At 47.0% G+C, this 19,179-nt stretch overlaps 1 protein-coding gene across 1 annotated transcript in view; it reads right to left on the minus strand.

Moving 5' to 3' along the window:
- Window positions 1-19,179, minus strand: part of AAMP (angio associated migratory cell protein) — a 158,082-nt gene that overhangs the window by 120,796 nt on the left and 18,107 nt on the right. The window contains exon 2 of the mRNA XM_085650021.1: window positions 3,601-3,756. Within this exon, the coding sequence (XP_085506147.1) occupies window positions 3,601-3,756 (156 nt within the window). The remainder of the gene's footprint in view (window positions 1-3,600; window positions 3,757-19,179) is intronic.

A 19,179-nucleotide genomic window follows, 5' to 3' on the forward strand; every position in this document is an offset into this window, starting at 1 on the left:
ATCACTCCCTTTTAGGAGATTGAGGCTGGGTCTCTGCCCACCTACCATGGGAGCACCCCAAGAGATGGCACATGTTGCGGACGTGAAAGTTGACTTGAAACGTGAGTCACTGTATCCTTCTACTATGGTGTTTTTGGGATCAGGGAGTGTCGTTAGCATGACTGGGATGCTGATGTGGGCGGTGGGAGGGAGGAGAACATGTGAATCACAGCAATGCTGTAGACCACTATATAATGACTGTGGCTAATACACCACAGATGCTTTGCTCACGCTTTGGGTATCGAGACAAGACAACAGTTACACCCAGGGGTAAAATATCTTTACTTTACACCCAGGGGTAAAATAACTTTACTGACTGGGAATGTAAAGAGCCAAAATAACCCATGCAAGACGGGGCAGGTATTAGCATATCTAGATCGCCATAACATGCATGTCGCACTCCTGCAAGAGACTCATTTGACTGTTATGTGTAATAAGGGCTGTGAGTGGAATAGGCACAAGATTTGCTGCGCACAGAATATCATTCTCCCATTCAATTCGTATAAAACAAGCACTGGCATAGCCAATCGCTCTTGCCTTAGGGACCCTGTATGTGTTTAGCCATGCAGCACATTACATTACATTAGCTCCTCGCTAAAGCGTAGATATACTGGTGTTCAAAGATGGCCGGCTTTACCATACACACACCAAGGGATGTGCAAACCAACATCACTGTTTCATGAGGCTGTGCTCCGGGCTCAGTGAAGTACCGGCCTTAGGTGTGCAAGATCCTAGAGCACTGAAGGGGCGTGCCAGACCCCATCATGGAAACTCAGGTTTGAATGTGGTAGTGGCAGTACCAAGTTGGCTTGACAGGTGTGGACATCATGCTGGCAGCGGGCAGGGGCTAGCGGGTTGTGCTACAGTGCACGAAAAGAGCAGCGAGTGGACCTTGGCGGCGGGTGTGTTGTGTGTGAGAGCACAGCACCAAGCACATTTGGAACTTTATTTAAGCAGCATTACACCACACCGACAACTGAATGATTTTTATGCCTCATTACAGGGCTAGGCACACTACTTTGCAGCAAGGGCTGGTGGCCTGGAAGAGCAGATGCAATTTAACACGGCCTGGCTCGCCTCTCTGTTTCTTGTGGCTGGCCGCCGGACATGATGAGGGCATGAGGCTCCACTCATTCGGCTCAGCACAGTCCGGGGTTACCGGTGCTCTGGGCAGGCAGCGGAGCTGTGAACGAACCACCACGCCTACTCTGAGCATTTACAGCGCAACCCCATAAAAAGCATTCACAAAGAAACAGATGCTGACTTTCAGAAAACAAGCTCGTGGGGGCGTGGCAAATAAAGCAGCCATTCACGTTTCTTGTCTGAACACGCCGCCCAAAGTAAACAAAACACAAACACTGCCTGGGGAGGGGGGGTGCTTTTCTGTCTTTACTCTCCGCGCCATTTACGAACTGAAAGAAAAGTTCACACTGTCGAAATAAAAAATACATTTAGGATTGATTTGCCAACTTTTTTTTTACATTCGTGGTGTTTTTTCTACAATTACTAAAATGTCACTTTCAGCAAGTGAGGTCTGCATTCCTTAAAGTGAAACCGGACCGCACTACAAAGAACAAACAAAGAAGAGTGGGAGGGGTGCAAACATGGAGCGCAGGCTGCTAATTAAAAACAGAAGCTCAAGAGAAAGGGTGTGAGCGTGCACAGGAATGCATCTGCCGCCCTGTGTGCCGCTGCTCGCTCCAGAGACCAAAACGCTGTGAGAGTGACACATTGGAAAGGAGGTAGGACATGCACCCACCTTTGGCCATTTGCGTGCTTTCATTATTGAAAAACACACACAAAGGCCAATCCAATGTGTGGGAGGAGTGAGACCCACACGGAGAAGTTTGGAGTGCTCACAAGAAGCCTCCCACAGCGCAGCGCATGTGCACTGTGGTAGGCTCGACCTGAAAAAGGAGTCCCCTTCCAACTTACACAATCACATGAGCAGGGGAGTATTATGTGGCACCAATGTTACCTTGGACAACACATACGAACCGAATACGGATGACCCAGGGTTTTAAATAGCACTTTGGAACCAACTTCTCACACTGACGACAACAACCATAATATGGGTTGGAGACCTTAACATGTAGTTTGATCCCATTTTAGACAGACTAGTACGGCAAAAAAATCCACCAAAATCTTTAGGGTTGGGATGAAAGAACATGGGATGATAGATCTTTGGAGAATTCATTATCCCACTGCATGGGAGGGAATGTTTGCCTCCTCTGCACATGGTTCCTGCTCTCAGCTGGACTACTGGTTAGCAACCCGAGACGTCAGCGTCTGGGAATGTTACATTGTACACTTGCCTATGTTGTTGTCGGATCATGCACCTGCATAACTTGAGCTCAATCTCCCTACACACACTCCTACACAATTTATGTGACACTTGCGGGCAACTGCTAGGCTAGTTCCAGGATTCCGAAAGGAGCTGCACTCTGCCATTATTGCGTACTTCAAAGATAACGTGGGCTCTATGGATAGTACAGGCACGCTCTGGCAATCATTTAATGTCCCTATCAGAGGAGTTTGCATTAGCAAACAATCTGGTATTCTCAAGGCGCTAAGAGCACAATTATGGACCACAGAGTAAATACTGCATATGCTAGGACTGGCCCTCTAAAGACTGTCACAGTTGTTCACAAAAGTGGTTTTTGGAATACGTGTAGAGCTGTGGGTGGTTACAATGAAGGCTGAGTAGCTAGCCCCACAGACCAACAGAAGTTGGGGGAAGCAGTTTTTCTCCGTAGAAGTTTTACTTCTAAATGGGTAAGGCCAGCATCGGGCACAACAGCTGGGCTACTGTTTGTGCCTGTGTGGGCTGCATGGGCTCCAGTAATAACTCAATAACATCAATCAAATAAGGGCTTGGTGAATTTTAAAAATCCAAGCACGTATAAACCCAACGAGCTTTGTAATAAGACAATCATCAGTTCAACTCACCAGCTCAGGCTTGCTCCTGTGATCTGACAGCCCCATCCAACCCTGTCAGCCACCTGAGCGAAGCTCCTCAGTATTCCTAGCCTCACAACCCCTCCTTATGGAGTATGACAGAGGTGTAACTCCCTCCTACTCAGCTGTTTATAAGGATACCAAGATGTGCTACTGCTGCCTCAGTACACTACATGATTGAGGAATATGCAGCGGTGGGCAGAGTACTGGATACATCTCACATGCTCCCCGACACTGGCAGAACAACTATAAGGAAATGGGCCAGAACGCAGAAGCTGAAATGAAGGAACTGCAGCTCATGAATCTAGACGCTTATGAGTGATGGCTCAGAGGCCAGCTACACCACCTCAAACACTATTGTGAAGCAAAAAGTGGGCATTTTACAAAGGAAGTGTACATCAACAGAAAGTCTAAATTGGCTCTGTAGGGAAAACCAGGAGCATAATGAATCGTCTGCTAGCAGAGATGTGCAATGTGGACAATTCTGCAAGTTGATCAAGTTGTGAGGTTTGTCAACTTGGCACAAACAAAATGTTATTAGTTGAAGATGTGATACTATCAACAGTGCTGCACTGTGAGAGCTGGTTTAACCTCCGCTCCTACCTGTGTGTTTGGAAAAAGTGACCTCGCTATCGTCCTGTGCATCCATGCCTTCCTCCACACCTTCATCTTCGGTCTCCCACTCTTCATCGTCAGCAGGCTCTGCTCCATCAGCTGCATCCTCAAAATCCACATCCTCAATGTCATTGGCCAGGTCATCTGAGGAGACAAGTGCTTAACAATGAGATCAATTGTAAATAATCTCGGGTCTATCCCTACATATGTGCCATTATCGTCCAGACTGCTTAGCATACTGCAGTGGGAATGATTCGGACCATGAAGCTATCTGTCTCAAAAAGAGTTCTGCATTTACCACTAGATGCCACATCCATGCTGTATCCCATCTGTGATATAGTTGATAAATTAGAACTCATCCAAATATGGGTCACAATTAAGACATGTCCTGCCATTCCCATGTGACGTTGATGAGAAGCCTGTCGAACTTAGACCACGCATTATACACTGTTCTTCTTAATACAGAAGGTTTTAGTAAGTGTAGTGTGAAAGAAGATAAAGTGACCTGAAATTACAGCCAGGCATTATGCAGCGCAAACCCCAACCATGAATACCCTAACTATGTGGTAAGTGAACCGCCAGCTGTTCCCTCTTTCATAACCTACCAAGCAAGCTCCAAAAAAACTGGACATTAAAAAAAAGGAGGATGTTGGTGCAATATTGGTTACTTTAAAAAAATGTCTACTGGTAGCAGAAAACTAGACAGGTTCACCAATGAGATTTCGTTTTAGGCTTCAAATCCTTGCATCCAGAGATTTGCAATGCAGAACAAACATGGAGCACTCTAACCATCTGACAACATTCGTGTCGCATAAAAATTGTCTTTTTTGAGGAGGAGGCAATGGCAGAATATGAATCTCGATTCTGCACTGGACTCCAGTTCAAGCGCTATGGACTTAAAACTCCTCACAAACTCTTTAACAAATAAATCCACAACACAACATGGCCCACAAGCCATAGATTGGGACACTTCAAAATGTATCACACACATGACCACTCTATAGCTTGAGCAGAGGCTCACCTCCTATCCCCTCACCCAATCACCTGGAACAGATTTTTCAGAGACAGAAAGGACCCAACAACGGATAGAGCTGGATTCCAAAAGTGTTTAGATTGCTCCACCGGAGCCTTGGAGCTATATGAATATAATGTCACAACAATATACAAACTGTGTGAGGCGCCAGGCTTGTTATTGGGTGTCAACCAAAGCAGACATGGAGACCCTTCAGGGAATGTTAATGGGTGTAACCGAATGAAGATTAGGAGGCCCCCCCCGAGGGCACCAATGAGCATATAGCCCCTCAAACTGAGTAAACAGTGGTTGAAGGTTTATACCTTTAGTGTTTACCACTGAGACTTAGTGACTCCAGAGGAAACAATCTAACGCAGACCTGGTATGGCTTTGGGCACAACCCAATGCAGTTCAGAAGAATCTAAGCAGATGCAGACAGGGAGACCTCTCAGAAAGCACAACTGCTGTAAACACAGACAGACCTTTAGCAAACTCCAGTATAGATATATGGATTTATAAACTCCGATGAACACTAAAAGGATTCAGCTGTTCAAGGGCACCAACTGATATAACTTACATACTTTGGTCAGGAACCGGTGAGTGATATAGCTTGAAAACAAGAAATACTCTATCTGCACAATGCCCCATAAATTAAAATGTTACAGTGAATGCGTTCAGCATGGAATAGGCTAATAAATAATGCATTTAGGGATACATACTTAGAAGAAGAAAACGTGAACAAGTATGTGATAAAAAAACAGAATTGTAAACTGTATCCATCTGAGGTTTTGAACAAGAGCCTTCCTTTAGTCAAAAGCACTGTTGCACCACTAACAAATTCTCTACTACAAAGTGAGGATTCAGATACAACTATATAACATGCATTGGCCAAGACTAGCATTGGCTTATAGCCTTTCTGCTCTGGCAATGCTTGCTTTGTCATGGTTTTTACAAAACTACTGGTCCGGTGTCTGTAGTCAATCTTAAAGAAAAAAAACATTGGCTAATAGCAAAAATATGTTTGGCCTCATAGTAGTTCCTGGCACTGAAGGGAACTACTTTGTGTGTGGATGTGCTCCCTGTGAAAGGGCAGAATTTGGTCTCTCGCAATGAAGTTAGCCAATGGCTCAAGTGGGCTGAACCACCAGTCCATGCTGTATGCTGTAGTGGAAGGATGAAAAATGTAAATGACACAATAACCGACTAATTGATAAAGAGGACTAGACCAAACCCCTATAATTTTATAGTACACATAATTTAAGTAAAGTCAAAAGGCCTGGCCTAACACTAGAACTAAAACTGCAATACTAAAAAATATGCCGCTGTGTACAGAAGCCAAACCCATTATTCTCTGGTTGTAAACAAAGATCAAACCCTGGAGAAAGAAGAGTACAAGTGATTCAAGGATTCAACTGCTTTGTACTTGCAGCGTCACCTTTACACCAGTCGACAGTCTGAGAAGCTACTGGCACCACTGTGCAGGCCAGTTACATGTGTAAAAAGAGAGCACAGACTTGTACTATAAGTATACTAAAACATAACAAGCAAAACACAAACAGCTCAGGTAACACAGCGCAAGAGTCCCATCAAACAGAATTAGTACAGGAAATATGAGGGAAAGTGAGAAACACAGAAGAGCTACAGCACAGACTCAGCAAGCTGGGCACACACATACACAGAGAACAGGTGCAGGACATACAGCAGAAGGTCCCTGCTTGCAGGTTAGGCCGCTCCCCACGCCGCACAGCACCACCTGTATGTTCGTGCCTTCAACCCCCTGCTGCCGGAGTTCGCCGCCGTTGTTAGTCAGCTGCCCCCCTTCCAGTGTTTGTATTCTGTGCAACTGTATTGGTATTTGGGGTTTGGTTCTCTGCTCTGCATTTGGTTCTCTGCTCTGATTTTACTGTTATACTGTTTACTGTTCTAGCTGTATTTTTCTGTTTTCTTCATTTTACTGCCCCCCTGCCGCTGTTTTCACCCGCTTGTTTTTGCCGCCGCTGCCTCCCCTGCGGCCCGCCCCCCCCGCGCACCCATTCGCCGCCCACTCCCGCCTCCCAGCTGCTCCTCCCTCCCACCTACCCATATATGGCGGCCGCTGTGCGGCTGCGCCACAGGCACGCCTAAGGCAAGCCCGTCTGTGCCTGGACCACGCCCAGTGACAGAACCCCTGGCCCCCGCGAATGCCACGGCGCCCACGTCCCCTACAATTCCAGCACCCTCCACGCACTCAACACCGGACGATCACGCACATGCTGCCTGGCCGCCCGAGGCGCACCCAAGGACCCTTCTCCTGCCAGACCTGCAGCTTCACCAGCATCCGACCCGCCAACCCACCGACCAGGAAAGCTCCCAACTACCTCAGATGCATTCTTCTCAACACCCGCTCGGCCAGCAAACACGCCGTTGAACTCTGGGACCTACTCGACTCAACCTCCCCAGACGGCGCCTTCCTGACTACCTGGCTAAACCCCTCCTCGGCACCCGACATCACCATAGCCATCCCACCCGCAGGGACCGCACCAACGAAGTAGGAGGAGGAATCGCCATCGCCCACAGGAACACTCTTAAGAGTCTCGACCAACACCGATGACACCCTCAGCACCGCTGAACACCTGCACTTCCAGATCCACACCGACCCAAACACCACCCTCAGAGGAACCCTTGTCTACAGACCCCCCGGACCACGACCACAGTTCAGCTACTCCATCGCAGACTTCGTCAGCACACACGCCCTCGCCTCCACAGACTACATCCTCCTCGGGGACCTGAACTTCCACCTCGAGAACAACAACGACACCAACTCCACCACCCTGATCGACAACCTTGTCAACCTCTGACTCAGACAACTCGTCACAACACCCACCCACTCTGCCGCTGCTAGAGCAAAGTCACCGAAGACCATCTAACCACCACCCTCGCCCAGATCCAACCCGCCGACCCCACCGCCCACAACCTCAGAAGTTGATCGCCGACTGCGCCAACACCCTCGCCCCGCTCAAGAAACCATCCAATAGCCACACCAGCAAGAAAGCCAACTGGTTCACTGAAGACCTCTAGGCCTCCAAGCAAACCTGCCGAAAGCTAGAGAAGAACTGGCACCGCGAACGAACACCAGACAGCTACGCAGCCCACAAGAACGCCACCCGCAGACACCACCACCTCATCAGATCGCCAAAAGGGCCTCCTTTAAAGACCGCCTAGACAACAACGCTCACAACAGCAAAGAGCTCTTCAACATCGTGAAGGAACTCTCCAACACCAACAACATCCCACCCTCGCAAGACCTGTGCGACTCGCTGGCCACCTTCTTCCATCGCAAGATCGCAGACATCCACGACAGCTTCAACGCCCCTACCGCCCTGACAACCACCGAGACTTTCGCCCCCACGACCACCATCCGTACCAACTGCCTACTCTCCTGGACCAACACAAACGACGACGACACCATCAAGATCATGAACACCGTCCACTCTGATTCTGCGTCAGACCCTTGCCCGCACCACATCTTCAACAAAGCCAGAACCGCCATCGCACCCAATCTCCGGAAGGCCATCAACATTTCCATCGAGACAGCTATCTTCCCACAGAGCGTGAAGCACGCCGAGATCAACGCCTTACTCAAGAAACCCAAGGCGGACCCCAAGGATCTCAAGAACTTCCGGCCCATATCCCTGCTCCGGTTCTCGGCAAAGGTCATCCAGAAAACCGTCAACAAACAACTGACCCGCTACCTCGAGGAAAACAGCATCCTGGACGCGTCCCAGTTCGGGTTCCGCAGCAACCACAGCACCGAAACCGCCCTCATCGCCGCCACCGATGACATCAGGACCCTGCTAGACAACGGAGAAACCGTGGCCCTCATCCTCCTGGACCTGTCAGCAGCCTTCGACACGGTCTGCCAGCGCACACTATGCACACGCCTCCAGGATCCAAGGGCCTGGACTGGACCACCTCCTACCTTTCCGGCAGAACACAGACCGTCCGCCTCCCCCCCTTCCGCTCCAAAGCCACCGAGATCATCAGCGGCGTACCCCAGGGCTCATCCCTCAGCCCAACGCTGTTCAACATCTACATGGCACCACTTGCCCACGTCGCCCGACTTCACAACCTCCACATCATCTCCTATGCCGATGACACTCAACCGATTCTCTCCCTCACCAAGGACCCCCACAGCGCCAAAACTAACGTCCACGAAGGAATGAAGGCCGTCGCCGAATGGATGAGGAACAGCCGGCTGAAGCTGAACTCAGACAAGACGGAAGTCCTCATCCTCGGACCAACCCCCTCGGCCTGGGATGACTCTCGGTGGCCGACCGCAATAGGAACAGCTCCAACACCCACCGACCACGCACGCAACCTAGGGGTCATCCTCGACTCCACCCTCTCCATGACTAAGAAGGTCAACGCCGTCTCTTCCTCCTGCTTCAACACCCTCCGCATGCTCTACAAGATCTACAAGTGGATCCCCACCGAAAAGAAGAAGAACGGTCACCCAGGCTCTCGTCAGCAGCAGGTTGGACTATGGGAACGCCCTCTACGCAGGAGCCTCGGCCAAACTCCTGAAACCGCTTCAACGCATCCAGAACGCCTCTGCACGCCTGATCCTCGACATCCCTCGCCGTAGCCACATCACACCCCACCTGAGAGACCTGCACTGGCTCCCCCTCAACAAGAGGATAACCTTCAAGCTCCTCACCCACGCACACAAGGCACTTCACAACACTGGTCCAGCGTACCTCAACAGACGACTCAGCTTCTATACCCTCACCCGCAAGCTCTCCGGACCTCGCCATCGCCACAGTCCCCTGCATCCCAAGAGCGACCTCCGGCGGCAGATCGTTCTCCCACCTCGCCGCCAAGACCTGGAACACCCTCCCCACCCACCTACAGCAGATCCAAGACCTGCTGACCTTCAGAAGGCTCCTCAAGACCAGGTTTTTCAAGCAGTAGCAACATTCTCCACCCGCCTTGAGTCCCTCACGGGTAAGTAGTGCGCTTTACAAATGCTATGATTGATTTATTGATTGAAGGACATGTGACCTTACACATCAAAATAGCCAGCAGAGGTGCAACCAAGATAATTAGGGACAGTACATGTAGTAGCTATAAAGGCTTCCCTTCAGTACAACGGATACAGGACAGAAGTGAAATCTTCCCTTTTGCAAGCAGAACAGGAACAGACAGACAGGAACAGTGCAAGTATCATTCCCACACAGAAAGATAAATCAAAAGCAGAAGCAATAAAAACGTTGCACACTAAACAGATCAAGCAGAATTACAGAACATAAGAGTTAAGAGTATCCTTTCATATCAACTCAAACTCAATACAGCATTACAGGATCACAGAATTGGGACATCACAGGATTAGAGAGAGCATCAGGCTCTGAGGTCTGAGCTAAAGTTCATAGCATTACCAAATACCAATGTAAGAGAACGCTGAGGGGCTCGATCACACAAGAGGCTAAGCACTGCACAGAGCTTATGGCCAGGACATCACAATACAATAACAATCCAATAACCAGATATCTTTTCTATCACTCATTGATTGCATTCTTGCCTTTGACACTGTACAGTGCTCCACTGTCCTTTTAGTTAGGTTTGAGCTATATAAATGGCGAACACATACAACAGAGCGCCCGAGGATCAGGGTACATTAGAATATGGGGCAACAAAACATCAAGCTTGTGTCACTGCAAACCACCTTCTGTTTAAAACACCCCACAAACATTAGAGCAACCCAGGAGCAGTGATGCTGCGAGGTATTTGATTCAGAGGTGATAGAGCTGAAAAGTGCCTCTGGAGCAGAACACCCAAGATCTGAAGAATAACAGAGCATATGATCAGAGCACCCTAGGATCAGAGAACATCAACATCAGATATCACCAGGCTCAGAGGAGTCTGGGCCAGAACTCATAACACTTCTAAGGGTCACTGAACCGCAACACCTAAGGGACAGAGCACTCAAGTGCCCATGGATTTGACAGAGCTTATGATCGGAGGGCCTTGACAAGACGGAACCTGGAAGACTCTAGGATGGTGGGTCGTCCAACTCTAGAACTAAGGCGGCAATAATAAACTATTAAACATCTGTGAAGCATCACGTGTGAATATCTGAAATTCACATAATCCTGGGTAAATGATTTATAAATATTAACCCTGCACAACTTCCTTGATTCTTCCTTGTAAAACATTCATAAAAAAACATAACTGGCGGAGGACCGCAAGTGGCAGTGGAAGAGTGTAAGATCGACATAAGAACAACACCGCATTCATACGTGTAATTTTGTTATCATCGCTGAGGAAGATTATAATTGTTATAGGATCAACTCCTCTCCCCCCAGGTTCTAAAATAAAACGTCTATTCTCCCCGCTGTCTGGGTGCAGAAATGATTTCAGAGGATATACATTAATAATACACTATTTCTTGATATCATCCGATTTCGAAGCGTTTCTGTTAACTGGAAAAGTGATCCCCTCGAGTTACGGTGATCACAACCCAATCGAAGTAGTCTTTAGCCTGGCCCTCAAACCCTCTTATAACAGGGAGATTGGGGCAGGCGACCTTAACCCTTTACTTGATGGCCTAAGATTAAAATGGATCCCTGGTGTAACATAACTTGAGGGGGACCCCCTGCAAGGTACGTGTGCTGAGGGAGCCCTCTGGAGCTTGGCACACCCACCCTCCCCCGCACCACGGGGACATGTGTTACACCACTGAAATGTAGAGCTCTTTCACTTTTATATTTATTCCAGAAAGTGATTCGTGAGAATCTGCCTGTGGTGCTGACTTGTCTTGCCGAGCCTGACGCTGACCATCCTGCAGCGGCAGCCTTTGTGCAACTGTGCAACAGTATCAAATAAGAGCTTATGATCTCGATATGACCATCGGTTAACAGGACTCGATGGTTCAACCGTGAGTGCTCTACCGTTAACAGTCAACTGCGACAGGCAGAATCCCGTAAAACAAACAAACTGGTTACCACATCCAGAAAACTATTAGAACAGCAATGGGACTCCCTGGTATGGACAGTAAATAACAAAAATAGGAAACTTTTCTGGCAGCTGTAAAGGAGATGAAGCAATCAGACAGAGTAAAGATTAGTTGTAACATCGCATGTCAGGCTTGTGAAGCACATTTCACCAATGCCTACGCACTGGACGACCCTGAAAAGTAATCCCCGCCCAGACCCAAATTTTCCTTCAGTGCAACTGACCCTGGGGGAAGTTGAGGGCGCAATAAACCAGAGCATTGGGGGAAAGGCCCCCAGTCCTGACAGAGTTCCCATAGATCTTTCTAAACATAACCCTGGATTCTGAGCGCCCTTATTGTTAAACGCTTTTCACAGTCTCGCTTTTGCCTCTCTACCTCATACATGGTCAACATCAATCATAGTGCCCATTTTTAGGTCTCGCCTAAGCCAGCGCATACGCTGCTCTGAGAAACATTTAGTAGGGGCTTTAAAAAGTGCTACCACAAGCTGCTTTGGCTGGCCTAGCGCTTGCGTTCACGCGCGCAACCGCCAGCTTTATCTGTCTTTCCTCTCACTTGATTGCTTCCAACGCTCCTCCGCCCCTCCCTGCTTTCACTTTTACGCGCGGCCAACGCTTGTTTCGTTTGTTCCTGCGCGCACCCTGCCGTGCTTTAAGGTCGCGCTGGTCCGCTGACTGCTTTCTCCTAGGACTGCTGCCACATGCTCTCTCCGCTCTCCTCTCTCGCCTTCTCCGCGGTGACAGAGACCGGTGCCGCTCCCTGAGTGTAGTGTGCTTCGTGCGCCCTCCCCGTGCGTCACTACTTACTCACCACTGGGCCTGCTATGGACTATTTCTGCTTCTGCAGCGGCCGCTCGTGCACTCAAGAAGCCGCCCCTCTCTGGCAAGCCTCTTCAGTGAGTCACCTGCCTATTGGCCAGCCAAATGCTCCTCGTTGCTGCTCCTCACCTCACGTATGGTCCCGTGGATGATGTTTCGCCACCGGACGCCGCTCCTGCTCAATCGGTAAGCTCGGCCCGCCGTCACGCAGCTGGTTCTTCCGCCTTGTTTTAATTCCTTTTACAGAGTGCGCGTGCGCGCATTTATATAGCGCGAACTCGACCCGAAGGCATTGGAGCGCATTACATGCGCACCAGTTTACATGCAGCTCGACTTGTTCGCCTTTGAGGGAATGCGCTAGTGCATGCCCTCTCGCTTGCAAGATTCTTGTATGTTATAGTGGGCTGACTTGGAACCTGCCGTTTGTTTGCAGCATTGTCACTCTTATTTTCTGCCTTCTAGTTGGGCAGTTGCTTGCCATGCGTCACTTCCTTTTTTGTCAGCGGCGCATGCACCAAGCATAGATAAATTAAACTTAATTAACTTGCCTCCGCTGCTCGCATTGTGATTCAGGTACTGTTTCTTTGTTTTAAAAAAATATAATAATAACTTTATGACTAGATCAATGCTGCTGCGTCGTCGTGTTTTATTTTTTTACATTCCCCCACTGGTTTCTGCTCTCCCTACGCGCACTCATCTTGTTTCTCCCTCCTGAGCCTTCCGTTACTCACCCCCACCCGACTGCCAAAGACAATAGCTCGCCCTAAGGCGCAACCTATTGGCTTTGCCAATGCTTTTTTGCATCTTTTCATCTGCTTCCAGAGCTGGGTGCCCCATAGCCCATCCCCGCGCCTTCCCCTTCCATCGCGCCCCCCGCCCCCCTCCCCCAAGGATGAGGTTAGAGAATGTTTAAATAGGAAGCTGCATGACATAGCGCCTGGAAACCAGCACAGATCTGGCAAGATATCTCAGGCAGCATTTGCAAACTGTAATTTGAGCCGCGTGTGTCACTTAGAGGATTCCTCAATGCTGCCGCTTATCTCTCTGGTGAAAAGGCTCGCAGCAACTGACCCATTTTAAGGCCACTGCTTGTTATTCACAAATATGATCATGGCCCATTCCTAATCTAGAAACGGTTGGAAAACATTTTTCCTGTGGGAAAGCAAGTGTTGGGACAAGCGCACTTGTGTTAAACATTTACACATAATTAAGCTTTTGAATATTCATGAAAAGCTGCAACTTTTATGAAGAGCCCCAGTGGAAATGTTAGTAAATTACATCAAACAAACAAGCATTGACATAGCCAATAGATCTTGCGTTTGGGACCTTATAAGTGTTTAGCCATGCAAAAGTTGGTGTTGTTGCACTAAGGATATTGTGCTGCATAACCAAATACTTATAAGGTCCCAAAAGCGAGACCTATTGGCCATGCCAATGCTTGTTAAAAAAAGGAGATCGCTCTCAGCCCAGTTGGTATAGGCCCAAATCATTGATAGACACGACTTTAAAAATCTTAGGCTGGGCCCTATACAATCGCATAAAGGAATGGTTGACAGATAAGTCAGTACCCTATTTCAGTCAGATTGGTTTAGGTCCATGGTGGGCACTGTAGAGCAGTGACTTAACCTTAATAGGAAAATATTCCATAGCCAAAATTCCCCAATCTATTTAGCATTCATGAATCCGATCACTGCCTTTGACAGTATAAATCACTCAAAGCTGTGGTCTGCATTGCTTACCCTTGGAATGGACAAAGCACTGGTGCCTTTTTAGCATATATGCACAGGCACCTGCAGGATAGAATAAGAATTAACGCCCTGGGGGCGGTGTCTCGAAATGTAGACATTCGCAGAGGCGTTAGACAAGGATGTGTTTTAGCCCCCTTTTATTCATTTTGTATATTAACGACCGTCTTTCTTTTTTATCAACCATCAACCCCGATGTCCCCAAAGTGAACGGTTCCTTTTTACTATCGTTATTATATGCAGACAGTGCTGTGTTAAAGGCCCGCAATCCGAAAGACCATCGTCGGTTAGTGAATGGCTTTGTAACCTTTATGGGATTGTTGGATTTACGCACACATTTTAGTAAATCTTTTATTATGACCTGCGGCCCAAAGAAGTATAATCTGGCATCTTTAGCAGTGAGTAATTTTAATTTAAAATGCACAAGCATTTTTCCTTATTTAGGATTAGTCTTTGCTAACAATGGCTCATGGAGAGCACATATTGCATATAGCGCAGTGATACTCAAAGTACAGCCCAGGGCTACATGCGGCCCTCCAGACCATTACATGTGGCCTCCTGAGCGGCAGCAGCACTGGGCTGCTGTTTACTCGACTCAGCACTAACGTTAAAAAAAATTCAATATAAACCAAGCACTTATTTAAAAAGGTTCATTGTGTTAACCAAAAGGAAGTAACTAGGCCCTTAACTTTAGGAACAACTTCATTTTTAGGTCTCACCTGGCGTAGGCTGCGCAGACATGCGCAGTCTCGCTGGCGAGATTTAATGATTTAGGGTAGCTTTCACTAGCGGGGTTTAAGCCCCGCCCCTTTTTTCCATTGGCTGGCGTCACCGTTTATGGTAAACGGTGGCCAGCCATTGGAAAAGAGCTTCCAGTGACGTACACTTTTCTCTTTAAGAGCCGTCCCAGTTGGACTGGCTGCCCCGACTTACTGCTGGCGTAAAAGGTTTGTTATCTTTATGGGGCCAAACACATGGTCCCATAAAGATAAGAAACCTTTTAGCACAAAAGGAAGTCAGGCGAGCCAGTCCAACTGGGACGGCTCTAAAAGAGAAAAGTGTCTCTGGCTTTTCTGGTGACTTTAAAAACCGTGGGTGCTATAACCTGACATTGTCACGTGAGAGTTTGTGTCTCACTGTTCGCTAACCAGCAGGAAGTGCGTGAATCTTCTGGGAGCGAGAGGCACTTATGGAGGAGAGAGAGTGTATCCCCCACGAGCACGAGAGTACCTCTGAGGCGCGTGACAGTGAGTGCACGTGTGAGGGCGTGTGAGATCCGCAGAGCCGTGTTTTTTGTCTTGCAATTTTATATAGCTCTAACTCAACCCGGAGGTACCATGGCGCTATATACGAGCACCAGCTGTTGCAGACGGGCACATCCATGTTTTGTTAGGTGTGGGGAGATGAAGTGATTTGCCCAGAATCACAAGAGGTTGAGCCGCAGAGACTCGAACCTGGTTACCAAGCTTCGAGGTCGTACGCTCTAGCCGTTAGGCCACATCTTATTGATGCCGCCGCGAGATGTGGTGGGGGAGGGGGAGAAGCGGAATTGTGTGTGCGCGCGGCCAATGCTTGGGAAAACAAGCATTGAAAATGCAATAGGTCTCGCCTTTGATTAAGTTAAAGCCATTTGCTTTGCTAATGGTATTGTGTAGCAAAGCAAATGGCTTTAACTTAATAAAAGGGGAGACCTATTGCATTTTTAATGCTTGTTAAAGACAGCGAGCATGCAAAAATACGATAATCTTTTCAAGATTCAAAAAGTGTATTTCATTGACCTGTAGAACCATTTCACCTTAATAAATCAAATTATAGTAGAGCATTCAGCAGTATTTTTTTAAAGTGACGGTTTTCAAGCATTAATTTAGAAACGTTCATGCTTTACACCCCCCACAACAAGTCATTACATCCAAGCACAGGAGATGATTTTGTACCTCACGCATCCTGAAGTCATGTATTTCGATATCCTTTTATATGTGAAAATGAAGAAAAATGAGGGAAATTGAAATAAAACAATTGCCCAGGGTCACACAATTTGGTCAAGTGGAGAAGCCGGGATTCATCCCAGGTTTTATGGTTTCACATTACACAATTGATTTTAGCAGGTAGATATAAATGCTTCCCTTCCCCTACACCCACTTTACACCCCTCCCCCCCCCCCTCACCCCCACGGCTGGCATCAGCACAGCCCCTGGTCGCACCAAAGTGATTAGCTCATTGCTCAGTTTACTGCAACCGAGGATAGGGGGAACATCTGTCCCTCTACTGAAGATTTTTAAAATACTAAGTCTCCCAATTGCTACTTATGGGGCTGAAGTCTGGAGCTATTATAAATGCAATTTAATCCAAGCGGAAGAAAACAGATTCTGAATGCCCCTTTTGTTGAAGATTAAATTAGCGCCCGTCCTCTGTTGTTGTGGCTTGCCGTGTGGAGAAACACAGAAGCAGGTCTCACTAGAGACATTATTGCGGATCGCCTCCTGTGCGATAAAGGCTGGTACATTGGATGGGTAATGTATGTAAAATCTAGTCTACGTAAGGCAGGTTACCTACAGCTGTTTGAGAACCCTGGGGGACCCCACATTATTAGTATGAAACAACTGCAGTCTACCTGGTTTAAATCATTAGAAACGGAGAGGCGAACAGCTGAATCTGCAAAGCTGCGAGTGTCTGCTTACCTGAACATTAACACTGGAGGAAATAGCTTAATCCCAAGGTATCTGACAGAACCCCTGGGGCAACGGGAGCGCAGTCTGATTCACCTCAGGGCAGGCACTGCGAAATATTTATGAAGCTCCCCACTAGGCTTTCAAACTAACCTCGATATTTGTCCTTGCCCGTGTGACAGGAGATCAGGTCAATACACGCCACACTTTCTACTGTTTTGTGGTTTTTATTCCGTGTATACAAAGAAGATCCTACTCCCCCTAATTAAGAGGCATTGCATGATGGACTTTGGAGTTGCGTACAGTAAATTGCTTCAACTGAAGGACGATGAATGTATTTTACATGTAGGAAGATTCCTGGGAAAAAAAACGCTGTGCTGGCTCGCCTCACTAGGACAACCCTGTAGTTTTAATGTTAGGGCAATGCTGCTATCTCGTGGATTTTATTATTTTATGTATGATAATGCAAAAGCGTATTCATAATTGTATTGTACTTCATATGCACTTTTATGGATACTTTTGTACCCAAATAAAGAACAGATTGATTGATTTCATAATTAAAGTATCACAGTAAAACCCTTTGCCCTTTCATAGCAGCAGCTACTTCGCAAAACGTAATTATAATAAACCTCCCAACACATGAATGGCAAAGCACATCTCAGACGCTTTGGTTTGTGCAGCTTATTGCTAATTCAAGACTGGAAAATTGAGCCCAGCACAGCCCAGAGTATTGCATTGCATAAGGAAAATGGATTTCAAAAAATGATATTACTATAACATCGTGACTATTTCTAGATGCTCTCTGAGGAGGATGGAGAAATAGAAGCAGTAGATTCAATTTAGGACCCCATATAACGAAGTGGAACTGAGACACTTCTTGAAAATTGCTTGTCAAGAGACGGAACTTGCACAACACCCATGGTACCATGTAATACATAATTTTGCACACTGTCAAAATAATGATTGGATGTTACTCTAATAACTACTTACTTTGCATTGCAAGCTTGTGTATATACACACACTTGTATACACATACACACACAAGCTTGTGTATACACACACATATATAAACACATATACATACACACATTTCTTTCCTCTTTAAAGTAATGGAAGGCACTAATTGTTTATCATACCAACAACATAGTATGCTATTAACACTTTTATATTTAAACAAAATTGGGCAGTGTATATTTGGACCCCCAACTTTTTTTCGTCTTGAAAGAACAGCCCTCAACCACAATTAGTGCATGCTTCATTATCAGGCCGTACATCCCGACATTCTTTCTGCAGGAATGGACTTGACCACTCTGGTGAGAGCACTTAGTATGTTGTTTACTTTCTTAGCGCAGTATCAAAAGTAATTTTTTTCAGAAGTAAAATTACCTTGGAAAATTGAACTCAATTTATTGGGATTTAATTTTCTCCAGACAACATTAAAATATGTACTGGTGTATGGAGATGGATTATCCCATCATACTATTTAGACAACATGTTTCAGGCTTCTTTGATGCCCAAAGGGTTACAAGACTTGCAACAGGGCTGTACCCATAACTAGTTTTTTTTGTTTTTTGTTTAATAATAATCGGAACCTTTATCACAAGTTTGAGACCATTTCTTCAACTTTTCAGTGAAGTTAATCAGGTAAATTATGCGACCTCCAAATATATACATTACAGTATTTTTGCAACAGACACAACATGCCGGTCACAAAAATAATGTGGCCATATGTAGGGTCAGCAAAACAGCATTGCACAGCATGTCAGAGCTGGGAGTGGCATAGAGAGTGCAGATTTAAATTTTAGAGCTGCAACCTCTGTTACCACCCTTCCGTCACGCTTCCCAGCATCCAATACAGGGTGCTGGAGGGAGCTGTTACTTTAGCCTTCTCCGTCCTGCTCCAACTTTAACGAAGGTGGGAGGAGGGAGAAGGCTAAAGTAACAGCTTCCTCCAGAACCATGTATTTCACACTTTTCAGTATGCGTGATGATGGCGCAGGAGGAAGCAGTGAAGTGGGGATAGCCTCAAAAAGCGGTTGCCACAGGGAATGGAGGGGTAATAAGGAGGACAGTAGGGAGAGGCAGAAGGCTGGGGATGGAGCGGTCATTTAGGAATACTGCCTGTGGGTGGGGGGTGAGCAAAGGATAAGTGCCAAAGAAAGGCCAAGATATTAACATAGGTGCTTAGTCTAGGTCTCCTGAAGTCTTTTGATCCACGCTGTGTTTTGACATGAAGGGGGTACTGCATAATTAGGCTTTCTTGTTTTCAGCTTCTATTTTTGGTAAATTCTGGTGGGTTTTTTTCCCAGTGTTTTCAAGCGAATTCAATACCTTA

Source organism: Triturus cristatus, chromosome 3_2, assembly GCF_964204655.1.
Source record: "Triturus cristatus chromosome 3_2, aTriCri1.1, whole genome shotgun sequence".
Taxonomy (NCBI): domain Eukaryota; kingdom Metazoa; phylum Chordata; class Amphibia; order Caudata; family Salamandridae; genus Triturus; species Triturus cristatus.